At 36.8% G+C, this 25,208-nt stretch overlaps 1 protein-coding gene across 1 annotated transcript in view; it reads right to left on the reverse strand.

Annotated features, from left to right (window-relative positions):
- drc11 (dynein regulatory complex subunit 11) overlaps positions 1 to 24,703 on the reverse strand; it is a gene marked incomplete at its 5' end in the record, with an annotated part of 43,943 nt that extends 19,240 nt beyond the window's left edge. Inside the window, 9 exons of the mRNA XM_081380517.1 lie at positions 9,654 to 9,729; positions 12,771 to 12,920; positions 13,097 to 13,181; positions 16,388 to 16,590; positions 17,354 to 17,425; positions 22,171 to 22,356; positions 22,481 to 22,600; positions 22,869 to 23,196; positions 24,693 to 24,703. Of these exons, the coding sequence (XP_081236643.1) occupies positions 9,654 to 9,729; positions 12,771 to 12,920; positions 13,097 to 13,181; positions 16,388 to 16,590; positions 17,354 to 17,425; positions 22,171 to 22,356; positions 22,481 to 22,600; positions 22,869 to 23,196; positions 24,693 to 24,703 (1,231 nt within the window). The remainder of the gene's footprint in view (positions 1 to 9,653; positions 9,730 to 12,770; positions 12,921 to 13,096; positions 13,182 to 16,387; positions 16,591 to 17,353; positions 17,426 to 22,170; positions 22,357 to 22,480; positions 22,601 to 22,868; positions 23,197 to 24,692) is intronic.
- Between the last annotated feature and the right edge of the window lie 505 nt (positions 24,704 to 25,208).

Consider the following 25,208-nt stretch of genomic DNA (forward strand, 5'->3'; position numbering starts at 1 on the left):
ATGCATTCACATAGCCTGGCCTGTTTGTTTAAAGACAACATCCACCTAACTCTCCTGAAAACACATGACTGTTAGGGGTCAGCATTTTAAACCTACTTTATTGGGGCTGAAGACCTCTGAGAATGGTCCAACCCCACACAGTGCAAGAACAACAGACACTACTGTGGATGAACAGAAAAGCGACAACATTTCTCGTGGCACGGCAGCCAGTTTTGTGGGAAGGGGGTGGCCACACACATCTGCTCTGAACATGGTGTATATACAGCACATTTGCCACCCACCATATGGGGATTGAGTGAAAAAACACTTCAGGGGCTGGAGGGCGGTCAGCTGTATCTACTCTGCTAGGCTCTGTGGCGGCCTGTTATCTTCACGGTATGGTCCTTTGTACCATTTGTGAAGATTTGTATGCTGGTCAGTATACGACGATGGAGCTGCACTCATTCTGAAAGCCTGTTTTGCCTGTTTGTCCCGGTCATTCAGCTAACAGTGAGAAACAGACACTTCCTTAACACGGCTCTCTTCTGCCAAGAGACTGAAATGAAATCAATCGGTCACATCCAGCAAGTGCGGCATGACATTGGGATGCAGGAAGGGAAGGAGGGGGAAGGAGGGGGAGGGGTAGGGGTAGGGGTAGGGAAGCAAGCGCCAGACAAGACCAAACAGGCAATCTCAATCTCACTACAAATGATTTCCGTGGCCTCCCTATAAGCCATTCTCAACTGCCGTGCGAATGACTTTCCCAACAGAGCTTGTCCCTCTGGGGATCATGCTGGCTATAGTCTGATTCTGGGTAAATATGGTGCTCACCTTTCCGCCTCATTACAACTAAATAAACCCACCACATGATCATATCCCAATTAAAGACAGCTGATAAAACAGTGTGCTGCCGATTAACTCGCGCAGCAAAGACCCTCGACTCTAATTAGCTGTCTCACAGGCAGGATGTGGGACATGGACTTAACCATGTTGGTCTGCTGAACACATCATACAAGAGATCAGAATTGCTGATCACATTGTTTACTGTGAAAATGCTGCTTTTCAAGTTAGGAGAAAGAAGAACAATGTGAAAAAGAAGTATAATTTCACATGCTTTTAAAAAGAGTACTTATTATGGAGATATCATTTGAAAGAAAAACATGAACTGAAAGCAATGTCTTCAGTCAGTTAATTGCATTGCATGTAAATGAAAACATATTATAGATTAAATTAAAAGCAATAAGCTGAACTGCTTATAGTAGTACAATTTTATACATAATTTCCTAGTTACCTCTATGGTCTTTGAAATATGGTTAAAGTTTAAAGTGCCAGATGTACTGACAAGCATTTAGGGTAAAATAAAACATACTTTAATATAAATTTTTATTGAAACTTGTTTGAAATGTATTTAAATGTATTTGTAATAATACATTTGTAATGGTGATTTACATATATAATATAATATAATATAATATAATATAATATAATATAATATAATATAATATAATATAATATAATATAATATAATATCAAATAACACTACAGTTAAAACTATAATCAAACACTATACATGCACTTTGTCACACACCTCAACGGCACTACATTTCCCAGCATTCCTAATGATTCCCACCTGCACTCTATCAGCCATCACCTGATCACCTGCACCTACATGTCATCATCACTGTGTATTTAAGTTCCTCCTTGTGTTCACTTCTTTGTCCGGTATTGTTTGTGTTTAGCACACTGTCTTGCATTGTTGGCTCTTTTGTTGGTATGTTGATCTGCACATCAAAATAAGTTTGCTTCTTTAAAGCACAACAAAAAATATTAAAACCTAATGATTTAAAATGTTCTTTAAAACTTTCAATTTAACATTTTACAAAGCGCATTTTTAAAAAGTGTACTAAATTGCACTTCAGAAACAGTCATGAAAGTGTATTCACCAAGTACACTTACGTAGCCTTTTATTACAGTTTTCATTAAAATATATACTTTTAAGATTTGAACTACACTACAAGTGCATTTATTACAATTAGCTGCATTCCTTTTTTTTTACAAGAGGAGACAATACAATTAATAAAAAACATTTTTATAAAAACTTTTCACTTACATTTTAAAATGTAATTTAAAGGTACTGTATTCTATCAACAATACTGTTGCCAGCAGTTTGGTTGATCAATATAACGGATATAACCAACACATTGTGAGACGGACATCACTATTCACTAACCCATGTCAAATATTTAGGAGGTAAGATCTGATCTCTGCTTTTCATTACACCTTTAAGCTTCATTCCTCAGGAATGTAACCCTTTGCTCCACAGACTGAGCACTGTGACATTTGGAGGAAAATCTTAATGAAAAAAATTAAGCAGCTTTGACTGGGCATATAATTGCTTCCTGTAAGGTTACAGCTGCTAGTTGGCTGAAATATTTTCCAGTCAAAAAGGCATTTCCACGTGCACACACCCACACATCTACATCACACTTTTAACATGCCATGCTCTCACTTGTAGCATATTTAAGTATTTACATATCCAATAAATATCCTGTACAAAAAAATAAGTAACTAGTAAATATATGGTAAATCGGGCACAGTACAACAGCAGTACTGAAAATGGCACTTCTACTGTGTCAGAATATTCAATTATATATTACATTTGAAATGTTTTATGCACACAGTGTTTCAACTGCTTGCTGAAAAAAATCATAAAATGTAAAAATGTACTTACACAATAGCATCAACTAAATTAATAAAAAAGAAGGCCTATGAACTCAGTATACTAAGCTACCTCTATGAAAAGCTTTACAGCTGAATACAGTGCAGTATGACACCTGCAACAGTACATGCCAATTGTATACATGCCAATGCAGCTGTTGTCCAGTTACTGCAGTTGCAAGCGCAGCTGTCAGTCAAACCAGTTGTTGCACTGATCTGAAGTATATTCTACTAGCTTTACTTGTATTGTACTACATTAACTACAGGTATGCAGTTGTGCTGCAGAGTATTTTTAACCACTATACAGCTTATCATTGTGCAGCACAGCATAATTTTACTCTACAAAACTTGTCACTTCATAGATTGCAGTAATAAACTCCTGAGAAAAACAGAGGCCACGGCAAAAATGGCAAAATATTTAGTAGTCTTTTAATGGTCTTAACCAATTTAATCACAGATCACTGGTCAGGAAATTTGCAAGAATTGCACAAACACTAGATAAAGTAGCTTAGCACAGAATAGACTTCCCCTTTGTTTTCTGTGAATGTTTAAGCCGTGTGTTTAAACTTGCAGACAGCTTTTTACAGAAGAAAGAGTCAGTGCTGTCCCACTCAATGTTAATGGCTTCAAACAGTTCATAAGCAGTTAAAAAATACTTCCAGTTAGTTTGAGTTTAATGTGAGAGCAAATATTCACTATACTGTAGGGTTCAAATCTGGACTCTGACCAGGCCAAAACACGAACCGGATGGACTTGTTCTCAAGCTTGTTTGTCTTTGCAATGTGAGCAGGAGCATTTTGTTGAAAAATAACATCTGATCATTCCTCTTTAGATAACAGCTTTTCATTTGTGGGAAGCAAGCCATTCTGCAATAGTCTCCTGTACTCCAAAGCATTAAATGACTTTTCACAGTGAAGTAGCTCAACAATACCAGCAGCTGAAAAGGCTCCCCACAGAATGACACCTCTTCCTCCATGCTTTACTGTGGTAGAGATGCATTTATTATTATATTTCTCACCAGATTTTCGGAGACACCGCTCTTGAGCATCACCATGCAACTCGTGTTTCATTGTGATTCATCACTCCACATACAGCTTCTCATATTCTGCCAAAAATGTTATTCCATCTTTGGACGTTTTTCTGAGAAATCAGTGGCTTATTTCAATAGTGCATTTGCTTAAATTATGCCAATTTCCTGACCAATAATTTGAGATTAAGACAAATAAAATTGGCCCATTTTTTATTTATTTGTTTTTGCCCAGGAGTTTTGTACAATCATACTGCAGTTTTATTGAAGTTCATTTCTGTAAGGGAGAGATTAAGCATCAAAGACCTGCAACTGACGTGACTTGACGTCAACGTGTCTTGTGATGAATACATGTGGAGGGTCTGAGAACAGAAAGAACTTTAGCAGATGTGAAGTGAGTGATGCGCTTTAGTGAACCTCTATGTTCTGTAAAGAATGATAGACTCATTCAGAGTTACATGCTAAAAGCACAGCTGTGAGATAAATGTGAGATTCTGTGACTTAAAAGACAGTTTTCCTTATCAGATGTTGACTTTAAAAGACACATCAGACCTCCCTCAGGTAACAGGAAGTAAATGAGACTAGCAGGAGCGGAAGAAAAAGAAATCTAACAATATGTGGCTGACCCGAGATGGTCTGTAATGGACCGGACCACAGCTAAAAAGGGGTTGCCCATGGTAATTCCCCACTGGTGTGTAATGAACAGTGCAGTCTATTGATGGAAGTTTTCTAATCACTGAACACAGGCAACAGTGCAGGATGTTGTCATAGCAATTTATCCTGGAAATGCTAGACTGACATGTTCAGAATGGGTTTTTGCAGACCTCTGGTTCACCTGCTCCCTACTGACACAAACATTCACAGACACGCACAAAAACATTCAAAAGGTTCTGAAAGATCTAAGATCTAGCTTTCTACCCTGCCTTCACGGATCAATGAAACTCAGAAGTGCAGTCCAGTCTTCTCATTTCCTGTTGAGAGACCTTAAATCTCTACACAAACAGGAAGTAGTGTCTCAGTCATTAACATGCTTGTCTTGTCAAGAGGTTTCAGGGGTGACTTGATTGATTTGCTGCTCAACAGGCAATGTTGAGGTTGGGTTATGGCTCCTAAACGCACAATCTCCTCACACATTACAGAATAAGACCCAAGTGAAGCATGGTCAGATAGAACATATAGCCTAATGTGTTAAAGCCATTTGTGTGAATGGGGAAAAAAAAGGTTATTTTCTCTGTTCAAATAAATGGCCAGATTTTACATTACAACCACAATATATTGAAGTAAAATGTATAAATGCAGTGTATGGTAAAAATTTAAGATAATACATATACTTTTAGAGCAGGGGCCTCATTTATAAAACTTTGCGTAGCATTTGCGTCAGAAGTGGCGTACGGATGAAACATAGGACGTGCGTAGGCACAGAAATATTCGGATTTATAAAACCGTGCGCACGCACATCCTACGCAGTTTTCCCTTAAAGGGGTGGTTTACTGCCTTTTTTCTTAGCTTGATTATGTTTATGGGCTGCAATATAACATGTCTTCGTGTTTCGTTTGTTAAAAAACGCCTTATTTTTCATAAATTTCACCTTTATTGTAAGCCGCTTCCTCCTCTGTCATTCGAACGACCGATTGACTTCCTGATTCTATGAAACCACTCCCTCAGAAAGAGGCAATGAGCTCAGATTGGTTAGTTCGGCCGGTGTGTTGTAATTGGCTAAACTGCGTCCGGAATCTTCACGCCCATTACCTTTACGGGCGACAGTTGCATGTGCTCCGGACCCGGTCAAATGTAATGGTGTCAATATTGCCTCATCAGTTTGAGCCAGAATCAGACCCAGAGAGCGGTGATGAAGAGAGTCAAGCAGAACCTCCGCAAACACGGCTCTTACTAAACGTTTCTGAATGGTAATTTTTTTTAATTATTATTATTTTCTCAAAGAATTCCCATACGCTGTTACTTGAAAATGCTACTGCTGTTTGTTAGCTTTTGAGATACGCTTTCCCCCTGATTAAACATTTAATATAACTGAATACATGACTGAGTAATACCGTTTTTTAAAGATATTGTTTTATTGATAGAATGAACAACCGTTTAACTATTCACAAAACTTACCGGTAGTTTACTCAGTTTGTCGTTTTCTTTAGGTGTACATGTGATAACAGCAGCTGAAGTTTGCTGTTGCGATAATTTTTTTAAGTTTGTACACGTTTCTTATACACACAAAATAACATCGAACTAACTAGCTACTATAACCAAACAGCTTTGGCATTGGTTTGCGTTCTTGATCAAATCAAAAAATTACGTCATAAAGTATACATGGAAAATACGTTTACAAAATTTGTACATATACAAATTCGGGTCCAAAATGTTTATACGCATCTGTCATATACTAAAGCCAGCGCTGGCATTTGTTTACATCCTTGATAAAACTAAAACGTACGTCTTAAATTATACAGGCAAATACATTTAAAATGATTAAATCTTACTTGCAGGTTGTGGCCTCTGGTTTTAAAGCTGTAACTGCTTCATGTTGGAGTAATAGTTACTTGTTGAATCCGACATTGAACTCGTGTAGATTCTGGAAGCTGTCTTCCGTAAAATGCGCAGCACAGAGAGCTAAACTACGATTGTAATTGTCAGGAACATAATCAAACTTAAATTTTAACCATTGTTGAGTTGACGAACTACAGCGTCTGTAGGAAGCCTGAACACAGAAGACCTGACAGCTGGCTGAAAATAACACTTTGACGGCTACAGCTCTCCACTATAACTCCTCCTCTTCGACAGCAGAACATGTTCCGGAGGGAGGGTTGATGTAAATGTATGGGTTAGTTACGTATAAAACCCGGGAAGTATCTCGTTGTAGTCCCATTCGAGTCGTTTTTGTAGGCATTAAACTTCCTGATTTTTAAAAGACAATATCTCTGCTTACGTTGAACTTTGAGCGCAGCAACTTTGCAGATACTGTTCATGCACCAACAGCAACATTACACAGTATTTAAAATGAAAAAAGTGAAATAGCAATCAACCACCCCTTTAATAAATCACAATCAATTCTAAATGTAGCGCAGCTTTTGCGGCTTCATGTCACGCCCATAGTTGCCCATAAATAGTCCGTGAAACGCCCACAAGTTAATATTCATCGACTGCGAAATCATGGCAAACAGAGAGGAAAACCAAAAAACGTAACTTCACTCACGCGCAAGCGTGAAGCGCAAGATCAGCCATTGTGCGTCATTACGCATTGTGATGGCATCATGACATTTTATTACCATCCATTTGATTGCATCTGACAAGCTACAGATGTGTTATGAGGATGAATTGCAAAACATGCCAATATTATTGCAGAACATATTTCAGTTTTCTTTTTGCAAATAAGTGTTAATTTGCATTTCTGTTGTAATCTTCGTTTGATTTTGCTTGTTTTACACTGCAGATCGATCAAACGGGTGTTCGTGTAGGCTGTTAATTGTAAGACTTGCTTTGTGAAGTCTTCATGTTATTTATGAGAGGCAGTATGGCCATTTCTTTTACACAATGGTCTACAGTTTCACACACTTTCACGTGTTTCTTCCATCTGCCAACGGTGTCGCCATTTCTCATTTCACCCGTTTTTGTGCGTACGCCTGGGTCAGAGTTTGCGTGAAGGACCGCACATTTTCCTGTTAAGTTTGCTTTTTTATAAATACCAATTATTGAGTAGAGAGCGGCGTACGCCTTCTTTTGTGCGTACGCAATGTTTATAACATTGTTAAAACGGTTTGTTTTTTTGTAGTGAAAATTTGGTTAAAAAAACCCAGCATCCGTTATTTTCTGTCATCCGTTGGCTGCATTACATTATATGATCACACTTATTCATGCAAATGCTTTTAAACCATTCAAGCGCGACAAAAGAGAACGCACTGTCTGTGAATGTCCTGACACACACACAATGCACAGAAAGACGCACACCAGTATCATGCTCACAGACAACGCGACAGAATCGAGTTTTCTTTCGCACTCGAACAAACAACGACATACACAATTAAGTATCCTCATAAGAGCAGTCTTAAATGAACGTAAAGAGTTGTGAGAAAATGGGACGTGTGTGAGATGTGCAGCAGCGGCAGGTATAAAAGTGACAGAAGCTATTAATTCTCTGTGTCATTAATGTTAATCAAACAAACAAAGGTAACTGAGAAAATTACTCACTGCTCCTAACTAAAGAACTTGCGTAGCTTTAATAAGGATTAATCTATATTTCATTTATAATTTATGCAGAGCAGACTGTTTGATAACTTTATTCAATTTCTGTATATTTTCTACCTGTTAGACAGGAAGGGCACAGGTAAATATGCTATTTATTATGTGAGGATTGTTTTAAGTTCACTTAAATTAAAAAGTTGTTATATTTTTTGAAGCCTAATTAATGTTAAAAAAAATGTATAGCTTTCAATTACACTGTAATTCTGAATGGCTATAATTAATGTTTAAAATAAATTAAAATGAATCAATAATTCAACAAAAAAATCATTGAGACATCAGTAGCTGTATTAGTATCTGATACTGGCCTTCATTCATAAAAAAGATGCCATTAAACAATAAATGCCATTAAATAATAATAAACAATAATTAACAATAAATATTAAACAATAATAAATGCCATTAAACAATAAAATATTTTAAAGTCTTTGTTGTTTCTACATTGATTTGGAGATTAACTGAAATAATTACATTATAAAATATTAAAACTTATATTAAAAATGTCATTTCTTTTTATTGTGATTAATCGTGATTAATTAAAGAAAAATATTTTAGTTTTTTTTAATCGATTGACAGCACTAGTTTTTATTAAACATGAAAATGTTATCCTATTTTTCTACAGTATATGGAACACCTTTTTTTGTTGTTCATGATAAATTATGTGACTATTATTTTTTTTCACTCACAGAAAAGAGTTTAAACTTTTTTTTAGTACACAATATCAGTACATGAAATTGTCTTGTTACAATTTCATTTATAAATAAATTATGTTTACTCAAATTTGGTAAACATATGGATTAGTTTTATAATCTCTTTTTGAACTTTTTGATGCATCAAAGTGGTAGTTGCGTTGACTGTCAATGAAAGGACAGAAATCTCTCAGATTTCATAAAATATTTTCACTTGTGGTCCGAAGATGAACAAAAGTCTTACAGGTTTGGAACGACATGAGGGTGAGTAAATGATGACATAATTTTCCTTTTTGGGTGAACTATTTTAGTTTAACACTGTCAATTAATGGACTAAACAGTAATGAATTGAATGCCTCCAGTAAGTTATACCTCCAGAAAGGCCTAAAACACTGTATTTTTACAGCGAATGCCTGGCAAATAGGCTGCCAGTTTTGTGTAAAGTGTAAAGAACAAAGTCTGTTTTACAGTGTACACTTGTTTGGAGAGAATTGGATGAACGGCTATCACTTCACAAACAAATGAAGTTAGATACACGGCCTGTGAAAACTGTCCTTGCCGTGAAACCAAGGCAACTGGGGAGTTGACAGACGACTGCTGTTGATTATAGAACGAGGAGGAGCTGGACTTCAATGTGGCGTCAGGAGACTCCGTTTTAATGAGAGGGCAAGAAAACTTATCTGTAGTCACAAAAGAAGGGGGAAGGAGAAAGACGTATAGAGAGAGAGAGAAAAGGAAAGACGCTCCATGTGGGGTGGGGAACCATCTGGACCGGTCTTGACCTGAGAACTGACATGGCCCTATCATTATTGGTTACTTAGACGTATTCCAGACACATCTCATGTCACAACTGTGATGAAAGCTCCCTCGCTCATTGACCTCACACAAACACTGTTGACACTGTTGAGAATTAGTCATTTGGTCAGGGAAAAGCTGCATAAATTATCGCTGACAGACACGCAGACTGCACCCTTTCACCGTCATTTCCCACTTACCTTTGTACAGTTTGGCTCCCTCGACTACCGTAGGAAGGAAATTACTGGGAGTCATCTTCCACCCCTTCTCTTCTTCCTGCAAAACAGACAGTTATCAAGGTGGGTCCTTCATGAGCACAGCATCACTGTTTTCCTGTAAAATGAACTTCTCTGAAAGTTCTCTGAAATAATGTGAGTCAAGTTATGGATAAATCAGCCAAGACTGAGATTCCACACGTGTGATCAAAGCTCTTCCCAGGGCGATGTGCTTGCATGCTGCTCTGGTGCGGGGTCACTCTCAGCACTGGCATTTTAATGATGTGAATACACAGCAGGGGCTGAACGCGATGCTGCGAGTATGATTTACGGCGCCTCCTGTTTTCCTTTCTCTCAACTAGGGGTCACACATTAAAAGTAAATCAACGTCCTCGCATACTCACGCGAATGTTTGGCTTGCGTGTCACAAGCACACACTCAGACCGCAGAGTGTGTCTGCTCAGGAGCAGAGCTTTTTAAAAGGAATAAGCCAAATGGAGGCTGTATATTTTATGGGTTGTCTTCCTTTAAACACATTTCTCCATTAGCAACTAATGACCCCCAAAAGAGACAGAAATCCATCTGAAAATATGAAAGGCACTTAAGTGCCTGGGAGCAGTGATTTATGATTATTCATGTGGCATTAGACAGAACGTCCAAATGGATCTAGCAGCTTATATCAAAGAACCCTGTGACCAGGTCAGGAGTAAAATGAATTCATGCCAGGTTTAATATCATTTAGCTCCAACTGAATTTGTCAGGTAATAAAAAATTTGCAACAGCCTATACGGCAAATATATATTTAATTTCAGATATATTTTACATATGTTTAAATATTTTAACTATTGATTTGTATATATATATATATATTGCTTTGCTAATACAGTTTTTAAGATGTAGGCCTACTCACACAAATATATTTTTATAAGTTTTAGTTTACTTATATTTTTTGGCCATTTTTTAATAGAATATTTTCAATCTGTATCGTCCAAAATATATATAAAAAAGTAAATTTTGCTTTTACTCTTTTTCTTAAGATAAGACATTTTCTGGTAACACTTTACAATAAGTTTCCATTTGTTGAGATTAGTTAACATGAACTAACAATGAAAAATACTTTAATGAAGATTAATAAATTATTATTATTATTATTATGTTCATTTCAACATTTACTAATAAATTATAAAAAAATGAAAGTTGCACCTATTTCATGCATTAACTAATGTTAGCATCTTGAAGTACACAATTTACAGCATATATTTGAAATATATTTTGGCCATATGTGACCCTGGATCACAAAACCAGTCTTATGTTGCACGGGTATATTTGTGGCAATAGCCAACAAAACATTGTATGGGTCAAAATGATAGATTTTACTTTTATGCCAAAAATCATTAGGATATTAAGTAAAGATCATGTTCAATGAAGATATTTTGTAAATTTTCCACCTTAAATATATAAAACATTTATTTTTGTGAATGGATGCAGCACTATCGCCAATAGAAATGGACAACTTCAAAGGCGATTTTCTCAATATTTTGATTTTTTTGCACCCTCAGATTCTAGATCTTTAAATAGTTGTATCTCGGCCAAATATTGTCCTATCCTAACAAACCATACATCAATGGAAAGATTATGTATTCAGCTTTCAGATGATGTATAAATCTCAATTTTTTAAAAATTACACATAAGACTGGTTTTGTGGTCCAGGGTCACATATGGTAAGCATTGGTGGAATATATTAAATATTTACATGTTTTATTAAATGTTTTATAAACATTCTTTTCTTTGTAAACTATGTATTTGGTATGCTTTTTTCTTTAACGGGGAGCCTTTGAGTAGCACTTGGAAATTTAAACTAGGCCTAAACTAGGCCAACGTAAGAGCTTTGACAAAAAATCCTTAATTAACTATTGAAAGGCTCAGCTTTCACACAGGATGTGAGCATTTGAAAAAGGTCAGATTGGTCTTTCGGCCTCATTGTGAGCATATATCAGTGGTTTGGCTCTCCAATGAGGATTACAGGTGCTCTTATGAAGGAAAGCCTGAACAAAGGCTCCATTCTAGATCTCCGGAACGCAGCCAATCAGCGTGAGCGGGCATTTTTATCGCTTGACTGGTTCACAGTAATCACTGGTCAGCATATGACGTTCAGAGGTCAAATCACAGAACATAAAACCTCACATGAACCTAAATCACTTTGGACTTCAACATGAAAGACTGCTTTCTCCCGCACCTTAACTTTAATACATCATTTGTCAGGTTCAACTCTTTGTTAAAATAAAATGTAGGAACACAGGAAATCAGGATGTCATAGTAGAGAAAACAGAACGTCTATCTATGTTTAACAAGAGGAAGAGTACTGAATAGAGAGAGCAAGAGGTTATCAAGGATACAGTGAAATTGCCTTGCTGAAATCACAGATATTTCCGGAGACTGTGGATGAGTTTAACAAACTAACATCCTCACCATTCATTCCTCATCTTAATCTACCCTGAACAGAACACAGGCAGGGATATTCAGGAACATTTACAATGTGTAATTATGCATGAGAATATGAGTGTACTGAGTATGTTAAATGTCTTTTCTAAGATGGAACAATGCAAGTGCTGGTGTAAATGTCATAATTCTCTCATCTATGACTCTTTTAACTTAACAGTGAAACTTCAGACCTTCTCACCTGAGGGAAATCTGTCAAATAAAACTCCCTAACACAGATGTTGATAGGAATGCTTCATCTAACTGCAATGCAAAAAAGCCTATAGGTTAGAGGAACTTGCCTATAATGGAGATGTCAATGTCTTATTGCATCCTACCTAGTCTTGTTAAAAGGACAAGGAAACACTAAACGAGAAAGTACAATGAAAAACCAAGTGATTTTTCTTTAAAACCTGCTCTGTAATCAAATTACCCACGCTCCATGCAGTTCAACCAATGAAGTGTCGTTCATTGTGTGTGGGCCTGACCACAGAGGTCATCGGAGTCACTGGATACTCAAATATGTGCCACATCAGCTGATTTAATTCTGCAGACAAATACTTTAAAAAGCCTTTATTGATTTCTGTATAACTGTGATACGGTGTTATGAAGGCATGGCCTTACCTCTGTATCTCCTTTCCCCTTTTTTCCTTTCATCTTCCCTTTTTTCTCTTTCTTCTTCTTTTTGCGGTCATTCCCCTTTTTGTCCTTATCTTCCTTTGATTTTTTCTTCTTCTCCCTCTCTTCTTCCTTAGCAGCAAATTCAGCAGCAACCTTTAAAACATTTATTGTCTGTAAGCATTCTTAAACAAACATTAATGAAAAGAAATCTAAAAAAAGAACAGTATCAAGAAGCAGTATACATCTGAAATTAAATATTTCTTAGTAATAGTACAGTAATTGGGTCTGTAACTGTAATTCTGGATGGATTTAATGGACTGATTTATAACCTGCTCTGGTGTCTTCTGAGCAAATATGGAAGCAGATCCTCCATCTTCAGGGCTTGGGAAGTCAGGGAACTTCCCAGTGGCATCTCTGAAACACAAGACAGTGTGTGTGTGTGTATATATATATATATATATATATATATATATATATATATATATATATATATATATATATATATATATATATATATATATATATATATATATTTTTTTTTTTGCCCTTTATTTAACCAGATAAAACTTTCTGAGATTAAAAATCTACTTTACAGGGGTGACCAAGATGAGCAGCACAACATTATCAAAAGTAAATAAAAAAGAATAAATAAATAAATAAATGAATTAATAAAAGGAGAAAGAAAATCACCATGACATTAAAACATATCATCCAAACAATTAAAACACACACACACACACACACACACACACACACACACACACACACACACACACACACACACACACACACACACACACACACACACACACACATATATACATATACATATATATACATATATATCATCCAATGTTTTTTAGAAACAGTTGAAATATACATGTTATCATCCAGAATAAAGAGAACAAATATAAAACTGTCTATTGAGGGACTGAGACCTACAGAAACACCAATAACTCATAAACGTATTTCAAATTTCCCTCCCAACTTTTTTTTTTTCAGAATTCCCTCCCAAAACAGAACATATATGTGTGAGAAAAACAATTTTCTTAAAGATTTTTTAAAGATGAGGTAAGGCAGACTTCACGTCTGTGTGAGCATATAGATAAACAAAGCAGATCGCGTGAACAAAGGCAAATCAATCATATTTGAACTGTGAACTTCACACATGGGGAGGATACATTAGCCAGGTCCAGCGCTGACTCTCAGGGGAACTAGGGCAGGTTTAGAATAACAGGGTAAAAGTGTCAGTCAGAGCCCGGCCTGAGCTCTCTGCTCTAGCTAACTTAATCAGTAGCACACAACTGAAACTCACTTCCAATGTGGTAGCACATGCAAAGCCCTACTACTTTAATGCAGAGGGATTGAAGTTCATCTAAATCTGCTCACTAAAAGAAAACCAGATTCACTTCATTTTTTTTTTTATAAACAACTTATTCAAAAACCCTCAATGAAGGGATTGTACAAAGAAACTGTTCATTTCTTTCTCAGCTATAGAGTGCATTAGTGCCTGTCAACTTTTTCAGTGGCGTTGATTCTGTAAGTATTTTTTCCATTTGTTTTCCCCATTTGGGTTTCATAAAAAGTCTTTATTAAGTTGTTATAAGCCATGAAATCAGCCAGCCAGCTATGAGGTGAATCATAGCATTACAAACTTTTATCTGAAGCAAAAAAGGATCTGAAAATCAGAAAAAAAGACAAAAGAAGTACAAGACTTAACGGCTTAAGGGAAAGAACTACAATACCATGAACCACTACAAATGACATAATCAAATTAAAATCATGGCTAAATTTGAAATTATTAATTTAGTGTTGGTGATTATGCCTTTAGGAACTATATTTTAAGTTTATTGCAAAATATGCATATATTTGCTAATATTTAAGTATTTTAACTGCATAGCAAGACTCAATTACATCATTTGCAGTGCTTCTTGGACGTTTTTTTCTCGTCACGATTCTCTAATTGGTGGATTTGTCTGTACAGAACCATGGGTAATGTAGTTTTTCAACACAAATTCAACTGTAAAACACGATCATTTTTAAAATAAGTTGAAATAATGCGAACGGATGGCTTCAACAAAATCATATCCGATTGATTCCAAACAACCTCAGAACTCAAAGTAAGTCTGTCTTTAAAGGTTATCATTAAAAATCAATTTCCCTATCAATTTCCCTATCAGTTTTATAATGGCGAGACGTGTATATATTTTACAACAAACGTCTGGCTGGCTGCTCAAATACTCCACCTTCACTTCAACAGCACATGGAAACCACACCAACATACTTCACCTTGCGGGTCCTGACCCGGGATCCCATACATCCCTTATACAACAAGCAGGGACCCAGCAAGGTCACTGGAAGGGGCCAGAGAAAGGGGCCTCTAAACGGAGACAAAGCTACTGAACCCCCCCCCCCCCCACACACCACCACCACCACAATGTGTTGTCCAACTGAGATGACTTATGACTGTTGTCTCAGTATTAATGGACAGCAGCATGCACTGGCAGGCCGTAAATCAGGCTGGAATGCACTAATAAGCCCAGTCTCACTCTATACCGTCCACACTTGAAAATATCACATGCATTAGGTAAGCATAAACAGCCCTGGGTAAAAGTGACCATCGCTTTGACTGCTTACATTCCAGCCCCTGCACAAAAGGAAGAGATGAAGGACCAGGAATGTACTTTACAATTAAGAGTGAAATAATGGGTTGAGAGAATGGAGAAAAGCAAGAAAAAGCTCTCGTGAGTTTAGAAGCAAATTTTCAGATTATCTAAATGGGAAGTCTGAGTGGTAGAAGCTTACATAGAAGTGATTAGTTCCAGAGATTCTGAGAAAGTAATTGAGGGAATGCTGAGAAACAAAAAGTCTTTCAAGTGGAAACATACTGTATTATTGAACTTTTTTAACAATTTGCCAGTTACTTATAAAGAAATGATAAAGAAATATCTTTAAAAAAAACAAAACAATTTTAAAACATATGTGCCATGTTCCTATACATGTATTATTTTTATCCATATTGGTTTCATATGGTTTTGAAAAACCTTGATACCATTTTCACAAAAAGTTTCAATTAAAAAAATGTCATGTGGTGTAACCATCAAGTAAAAAGTATTTTCCTTATTGAATACATGTGTGTAAACATCCTAATCATTTTTGTAAATATAAATATGTTTCAAAATAAAAGTATTTTTCATCATTAAGAATAATTAATTTAATAACTTTTTTGGGGGAGTCACACCACATAATGTCAAATTATCTGCCTTTTTAAGACACTTACTGACGGTAGGGATTTTATAGTAAATTTTGTAGTATTTTTTTAAATATTAATATGCAGTTGCTTAATTAAATATTATATTTTTTACTTCTAAGAAATAATAATAAAAGATTAAACTACTTAACAAGGGGTTCTTTTCAAAAATGTAATTCTTTTTTTTTTTTTTTGCAGGAATTGAATCATAGATGGATTATATTTATGAACTGGATTATAAATGTATTTAGAAATAAATAGGAAAAAAAATGCATCATGTCTTTGACCCACCTATCATATTTAATGTAATTATATTTTTTTAAGATAAAATGTAATCCAACTTAAACTGTGATTTTTGTGTATGGCTTACCGACACTCAATAAACCACTGCCTTATTTGTTCTTGCAGGCTTTCTTTAATATCTGGGCCATCCACACAATGCACTGACTCTTTGATGTTGGCAAGTGCCCTCTGGTACTCAGCCTCATGCTCCTCCTGTATGCCATGCCTCCTACTTTCCAGCTGCTGGGCATGCAATTGGGCAGGGGTAGGTGTTGGTTGCTGGGCTGGTATCTGGATATAGGGCACCAGGAGACAAGAGATGAAAAAAATGACAATGAAGGGTACAAAAAGTTCAGAATGTGGTTTGACCAAAAATAGCAGAAGTTATGTACAAAACATCAAAATTCATGAAGAGACTTGCTTTTCACAAACAGTAAATTCCCAGCTTACAAAAATATATTCTACGATTTCTTTGCTAACATTCCCATTAAGTTATGAAAACGTTATTTATGAATGCTACCTGAATGTTTTTCTTGGTTATACGAATTTTAATGTAACATTCTATTTTATATTTTGCAGATATTTTGGGAACGCTACCTTTTAAAGTTCTCTAAATGTTCTGAAATAAGTAGTAACATTTAAAGGCATAGGCTAGTTCACCAAAAAATGAAAATTGTCATAATTTACATGTTCCAGACCTGAATGAATTTATTTTGCTGAACACAAAAGAAGATATTTTGAAGAATGTCGATCACCAAACAGTTGATGGGCCCCATTAACTTCCATTACATTTTTTCCCATACTATGGAAGTCAATGGTGCTGAATGAATTTCAGAAAGAAATTCATTCAGATTTGGAACAACTTGAGGGTGTGTAAATGACAGAATTTTCATTTTTGGGTGGACTATCCCTTTAAGTAATGTTAGACGAACGTCAAACTAAAAAGTTTCAGAAAAATACATTTATAGACCGGGTAATACACTGGAAGAACGTTTGCCAAAAATCTGAGAACATTCCCTGTTAGCTGAATTTGGCAGAGCAACCTGGTGTTTACCATTCCCAAAAATATCATCTCCTCTAGACACTCCTTTCTGACCCTCCTCCTGTCTCGATACCCCCGCCAAACCTAGAAGATGATGAAGAAAAAACACATGATAATGGCAGGAAATATGAAAAACTAAAGCTGAAGACACATACCAGAAATGATGCTATCATAGTCAATTTGAGATCAAGAACATTCATCTGTTCTTGTGTTATCTTGTGAAAAAAATCTACAGTCTTCTTACATTCACTGTGGACTTTTAGATGAGAGGAATGCACAACAGCAACCAAAATTCTAATCTGACAAACATAATTTCCTCATTCAGTTTGTCAGTGAGAATGTGAGGATATTTATATCACCTCAACATTAAGGCAAATCAATCTCAAGTCTCAGCTTATAGTCCATAAATGCAGGCAAGGGTTTTCAATTCTTTTCTATATAACTTTTAATGAATCCTCTTTTTTAGTTTGAACAACAATGATGCTAAAACAACAATAGCCAACTGAAGAGAGAGGATTATGTTTCCAGGGTTTCACAGAAATCTACTTTGCTGTGAACTACAGAATGAGAAAGGATTAGACCTTGTAAAAGGAGACCATGTGTGAGAGTTCAAAATCTCTGTTTATCACCTCCTGTAATCACATTTAATTGCATTCAAACACAGTACAGTCAGTGCTTGTTGGATGAGCTAGGCCTATTTGAAAATTAATTACCCATTAGCTACAATGTTGTGACTCCTTATAGGTGTCACGGGTGGCTAAGTACAAACGCACAACAAAGGAGAATATCTAAACACAAAACTGTCTTTATTAAATCCAAAGGAGAATAAGGTAAACACAATCACTTTACATCAACAAGAACAAAGACCTGAACAGAACAGGGAGTATATATACCAGACTAAACCAGGGAACTAATGAGTTGATTAATCAGAAACAGGTGAACTGAATCAAACAGGCACAGACATGGAAATTAGGTCAACTTAGAATGACAGAACCAAACACAAATATAGCTGCAAGCAGCAATTATCGGGACCAAGCACAAAGAAGACGATAAGACATGCCAACATGGCTGGGAGTGTCAGACCAACTGCAACAATGAGCAATCAAAGACATATAAAGATGATTTTAGGCAAAATGGCTGAAAAATCATATATACAGTAACTAAAAATATGATTTAATGGATTATCACTTTAGACGCTGGTGTGGTCAGCGTGAGGTGACAATGACACATACAAAGTTTGGTGTCAATATGTCAAGGCATTGCAGAGATAAAGCCTGAATAGTCATTTTGGCATCATACCTCAACTTTTCTGCTGCGGTATATGAAAATGTTTTTGTCTATCAATACAAAATCCATAACTTTTAGTCGGCACGATCTAGAGATGATACGATTCAACTTTGGTGAAAATCGGACAAACAGTCTAGGAGGAGTTCGAAAAGTAGGTACTGAATGAAAATCAAGAAGGCGGACAGGAAGTTCGGCCAAATATGGCAAACTTGGTATCTATGTTCTCGACCTGACCCAAGAGATCTATTGAGACTATTTGATTACTTTCAGGCCATGGTGCCGCAGACACATACCAAGTTTCGTAATGGTACACAAATGCATTTGTAAAGTGTAGCATTTAATATCATGATATTGTATTGTAATTAATTGCAATTTCCTTGTTTTGCTCTATTATAGCACCACCAAGTGGCGCAATTCCACCGCTTTGTTTTATGTGTTCTCAGAGTGAGCCCACAAATGTGTGTCAAATTTGGTGAAAATATCTAATTTTGTTTTGGAGTTATAGACATTTATATGTATGAGCGCATACAATTTTTTTGTACATTTGTCTCAATCGGACTAACAGTTTCAAAGATATTCGCCAAAAAAAATGTAAGCGCCAAATCCCAACTTTGCACAAACCATAAGGTAAAACCTAGCATGTTTGGTATCGTTGGACTCTGCAAGGATTTAGGAATCTAAGGAGATGGAAAATAAGTCGACCACATCCAAAGTTATCGTGGCGTAATAATCTGTTTGGTTGTATATGAAGATGTTCAACTAATAAAGATCTTCATCGCTGGCAGACAAAATGATGCATTTGCAGATTTGCTTTCACTTGACTGTAGGTCCACGGCCACTTCGTCCAACACTCTTGACGGTCTTAAATCTTCCAGTTACGACTCCGAGTGTGAAACAGCTTCAGACAATTCAGTGCATGAAGGAAACTGAACAAATCATTCAAACTCATTTGCGAACCAATTTAGACAGTTCAGTCAACTTATTTGATGAAGTCTTTGAACAGAATCGACTCAAAAGAGTGGTTCATTTGTGAATTGAGCATCGCTCATGCCCCAGAAAAAGATACAGCGTGCTTGGAATAAACTACGCATTTAACAACATGTATTGCATTAAAATAAAGTAACGAGAGGAACGTCGCCCAACGTAACAAAGTAAAAGTACAGTTTTTCCATTAGAAATGTACTCGAGTTAAAGTAAAAGTACCCACATTTAAACCTACTCTTAAAAGTAAAATTTTTCCAAAAAAATACTCAAGTAAATGTAACAAAGTAAATGTACTTTGTTACTATCCACCTCTGCCAACGCTCAAAATGGCCGATATGGATCAAATTGGATATCATTCGACTCGGCATGATGCCCCAAATCTAACTAGACCACTTTTATGATTTTTGGACAAACCGTTGGACAAAGTTATTTAGCAAAAATAGATATTTTTGGTATCTCCGTAGGTGGCGCTGCGCCGTAACACAGCATGTCGCCGTAACACAGCACAGGTCATGCTTGTGATGACATTTACCAAGTTTGGTCTGAATACGCTAAAGCGTTGCGGAGATACAGCCTTACGTCTGTTTACGTACAATTTGTTTGCGTGGTATTCAAGAACATTTTGACAAATCATCTTGAATTCCATAACTTATGGCCATGGTCTGAAGATGATCTGGTTCCATTTTCATGAAAATTGGAGAAACCGTCTAGGACGAGTTCGAAAAAGTCGTTTTTTCTGAAAATTCTAAATTTCATAACTTTCCTGCAAGAGGTTCTATGGGCTGCCACAGACTTCCAGAGCGGAAGAATAAGAAGAAACGGAAGAAGAAGAAGAATAAGAACGCCAATGATTTAAATAGGTGCCTATGCACCTTCAGTGTTTGGCCCCTAATAAACAGAACATAATCCTGACAACAGGGACCTTCGTCTATGTTTTTCTCTACTATTTCACTCAGCAATGTCAGTTTCACACCTGCACTGTAAAAAATTTCAGATCTCCAAAATCATATCTGCAATCTCTTTCAGGCTACATCTATGTCTGAGTTCACCAACCGTAGCGAACACTCGCTCAAAAAGACGTCAGGATACATGAGCTCAGATTTCATGATTAGGATGGCACTGAAAAATAACACCCAAAATCCAGGAATTCTTTCCTTTTCTCATCTCTCAGCACTCCAATGCTAATCTCCATCCTCCTGCCAAAGGGCCTACAAGCACATTATTCCCACAGATGAGGTGGACATATATCTTTCATGCTTGGATGGGATCACATGTCATTCATAGTCCTTTGTGAGCGGACTATGTCAAATGTGACAACTGATGAGTGTGAAAGGAGATGGCCTGACCTCTACATTTGAGTTCATGCACAGGTAGGGCAGCAGACATTACCTCCCTTGCGTTTGATGCTAAAACATCACAAAAATTTATATGATGTATTTACTGATGTAATGTTATGATTTATGTATCATCTTGGGGGCCATAACAGATATTTATTTTATTTCCTTGATAGCCAATTAGCTTACTCTGATGACATAGAATAGTTTGTACTCGTAACTTTACTCAAAACAATAATCCTATAAGAACCGCATAATTTATTCATGCTGCAGTGCATGCTGAGACAAAATTGCACAATATGAAATTATTGACTACTGTTTGTGACTAGTTGGGAAAACGTTTGAGTGAGTTTTATTGATTAAATATGGGTATTGTACAAGTAACTCATATTTCTTAGTATTTGTGACTCGTTTGAGCTGTCTTAACTGAAAGCAACTTGCACTGGCATTAAAATATGCAGTGCCATTGTTTTGTCTCAAGATGCACACCAGTAATGCTTTCTAAGGCACGTTTAAAAAAAGCTGCTTAAATGTCCTAATTGAACAAGGGCCTAATCCTGGCTTCAAGGTCCAAAATGTCCCATTAAATGGAAAATATGTAGGTTTTTTCTTTACAGAGTTGTTTTTCTTTTGCAGAACACAAATGACATTACAAAGATAGTTTCAGATATTTTTTCCATGTTCTCAAATCCAATGGGATCCAAAACTTTCAAGCTCGAACTTGGACATAAAGCATACAATTAATCCATACAACCTGACTGGTATATTCCAAATTTTCTGGTTTGTGTTACCATTTTCTATGTAGTATGTGCAACCATCCATTGATTGAGTAAATTAATTTGATTCGAGAGTGAATGAGGGCTTAAATATAATCTGTTCATCTTACAAAGTGATCATCTCGCTTGGAATAAACTTCCAGTCAAAACATTAATTGCACTCCAGGTTTATGTCCTTTTGGATAAAAACAGCTCTTCAAAATATTTTCTTTTGTGTTCCAGAAGCCATACAATTTTGAAACAACATGAAAGTTAGTAAATAATGACAGCATTGTCATATTTGTGTGAACTATTACTAAGTTTGTGCAGTCATTGTAATATAAAAGAAGTAGTAACATTTATAATTTCCTTTCCTTTGTTTTGCCAATTTCAAACCCATCCATGCAATGCATCAGTGATTTCACTGGAATGCAAACTCACTGTTGAAAATCAAGTGATTTCCTGATACCTTCTGAATGCAGGTGGCTGCCCGGTCAGGGTCCAGTATGCTAGAGCTTGAACTCTGAAGTCTTCTTTGTTCCTCTTGCCGAATCGTCTTCATGAAGTGAGCTCTCAGTCTTCCCTGCCGTGCTCGCTCACTGACCTGTAGCAGCCACATTGCCCGCTCTACAGACATGGACTGAACTGGCACCTGCTAAATGAGAAACCAGAACCACACACATGAAGTGTATACTGCATTTGGTACAACCATTATTTGAACTTGCATTGCATGTTTTTGCATTGAGAGAATATATATTTTTACATAATGATATACTCACAGTGTTCTCTTCCTGACGTCCTCCTTTAGCCAAAATATGGGCCAACATCTTCTCCCTCTCTTTCAGTGCCCTCATCTTCTCCCTCACAAAATAGCGTGGGATAGGCACCTCAAGATCCTCCTAAAAACAAATTTCAAACTATTTTCAGCCCTGAACAGTGCAGGTCATATGTAAAAGTGGCTGTGCACTAGTGACCCCAATTAGCATCCACTAAATTCAGAGGAAAAACAAGAGGCTTAGTTTGCTAAAATCCCCTTTGACATTGAGCACTTAAATCTTCCCCAAGCCCAAATCTTCAAAATTACCTCTAGGCCCACTCTTCTGAATCTTACAGACCAAAACATTCCCAGCATTCTGTACTGTAAGTGTATTTTATTATCTCACTCACAGGTGTCATTTTGAGGTCCTGCAATATGTCATCAAAGTAGTGAAACTCTGAGTACTCCAGCTCCACCATCTCATTCTTTAGCTCTACAAGACGTCCCATCACCCCCTCAAGAACCTGGTGCACAACCCGTCTCTTCTGGGGGTGAACAAGCTGATCATAAACCTCCTCCAGGGCACGGAATATCTTCAGGTAGCGCAGATAGAAAGTGGCCAATGTCTGAAAAACCTGCATGCGGTCCTTTTGAGGATGGAGTTGCATTGTGGGATATTCATCCTCCAAAAGGTACTCCAAAGCTCCCTGAGCAGCATCCCACATTCGGCCATATGAACTGGGTAAAAGAAAAATATTATATTTAGGTAATAATGGTAGCTTAATGAGATAATAGTTCTGTAAATCTTACATTTTAACATATTTCCTTTGTTTTATTAACAGTTTATTTGGATAAAACAAAGATTATATTTTCTCGTGTCCTTATTAATGGTCCACAGCTTTGTATTTATGCATTGAAAAGTCAAGGTATTTTATCGAAAAGCAGTTCATTTTATTATTTTATTTGTTTAACTTTTTATGCTGAGTTATGTGGTGTTTTTTATATTTTAACATTTCCATGGCCTTCCATGACAACCTGTCTTTGAAATGCAATCAACAGAGGCACGTAAATCTGCGATAGTACCTGTTAACGGGCCCCAATTACACCTGTTGAGAGCACCTGCCCTCTGGGAAAGTTTTCCCGACCCTCAGGCCAAAATTAGCACCGCCAATGCCTGACTGTGCAAACTGAATGTGGGAAACCACAGAATGCACACTGAATTCACCCCAAGTCAGCATATTAAGCCACATAATGGAAGAAATCCCCTGACAAACATTATTTCTCCATTCTTCGTTTTCTAAAGTTGAATACGCATGAATTCCACAGATGTCCTCTGACCTCTTTGACTCCATTGCGTGTGGGTGCTCCCTTTGTGATTGTTGAAAGAGTTCATGGCGAGGGTGAAACCACCTTCTTTTCTTATTCTGATGGGCCCATACAGTATTGTTCCCCTCTGGGCATTAACACAGCCAAGAGCTACTCAAATTGTAGGGATGGCAAAATCAAAGGAGGGGATGGGATAGTTAGAGTGGGAGGGGGGCAGGGGAGGAGTTGTGGGAGGAGGTTAGAAGGGAGGTTGTAAAAGAACATTTACAATAAAATAGAGAGGCACCTCTTAGAGATATCTTAAATATGGCAGACAACAAAGGCAGAAGTGCTGCAGTTCACTTGAAATCTGCAGTAAATAATGAATGTCCTGAAAGTGAACTACCTGAAAGTAGTGCTTGATGAGGAAAATTACTTGATGTTATTTTTGAGGAATTTAAGTACTATTAAATGAAGTGATTTGCTTTAGAAAAATAATTGTGAAGGTTACTAAAAAAAGCATGCACCACACACCAAAGCTGATCTCTGAGTAGCTCCTATTGGGGACAAAAATACTGGCTCTCAGTAGTTTTGCTCTATGTTGTCATAGGAACTGCAATACAATGTGGACTTTCTCCTAGTAGGCGTTTGTTCCTAAACTTGGGTTTTCACAGAACACTTTCTTTTGCACCTTCCTTTTTTTCTTTCTCAGAAGTCTTGCATATGTCTTATAATATAAGCAAAATATTCTGCTCGTTACAGATGTAATAGCTTATCTGTTCACTGCGTAGGCTACATAACACATATTAGTTTTCACACAGACAATACATGGTTTTCGTTAATAATAAACAATATGGTATTTTTTGGCATCACATCAACATTCCCGTTTCGCACTAAAGTGCACAAGGTAATAGGGCAGTTATACTCACCTCTGCGACATCTTTAGTGATTCCACGCGCTACAGAGTTTAGTTTAGAACGTGCTGTAGTAGGCTATTTGAATATCAGAGGGAAAACATAATTGCAAGCCGCCGCTTTCGAAACTAAAATAGTTAAACGAAGCGAAGTAAGGCACCCAAGCAGTAAGTCTTGATTATTAATTAGTTAACCATTTTTTAACTAGAGTTGAAGAAGCCTCGCGCCAGTCAGGCTGCGGTTTGCGCTGAGCTTCTGACAGCTGCCATAGCAACGAGATCAAAGCCTCTTCACTGCTTCTGAGACAGAGCAGGGGGCATTTCTGCAACCAGTTAAACGCAGAATACAATACTCTATCAACTTAACTATAACACATAATGCGATTCTAACACATAATGAGAGCTCTAGTCGGTCATTTTCATCGTTTTCTTATCTTATCCGATAAGCATGTCAAGTCTCTGTTACTAACAAGCTTTAGTTAGGCATCCCGCTATGCAAAACAACACAACACAACGCTTGCGTTGCTGAGCT

The sequence above is a fragment of the Scardinius erythrophthalmus genome (genome assembly GCF_964197995.2).
Source record: "Scardinius erythrophthalmus genome assembly, chromosome: 12".
Lineage (NCBI taxonomy): Eukaryota > Metazoa > Chordata > Actinopteri > Cypriniformes > Leuciscidae > Scardinius > Scardinius erythrophthalmus.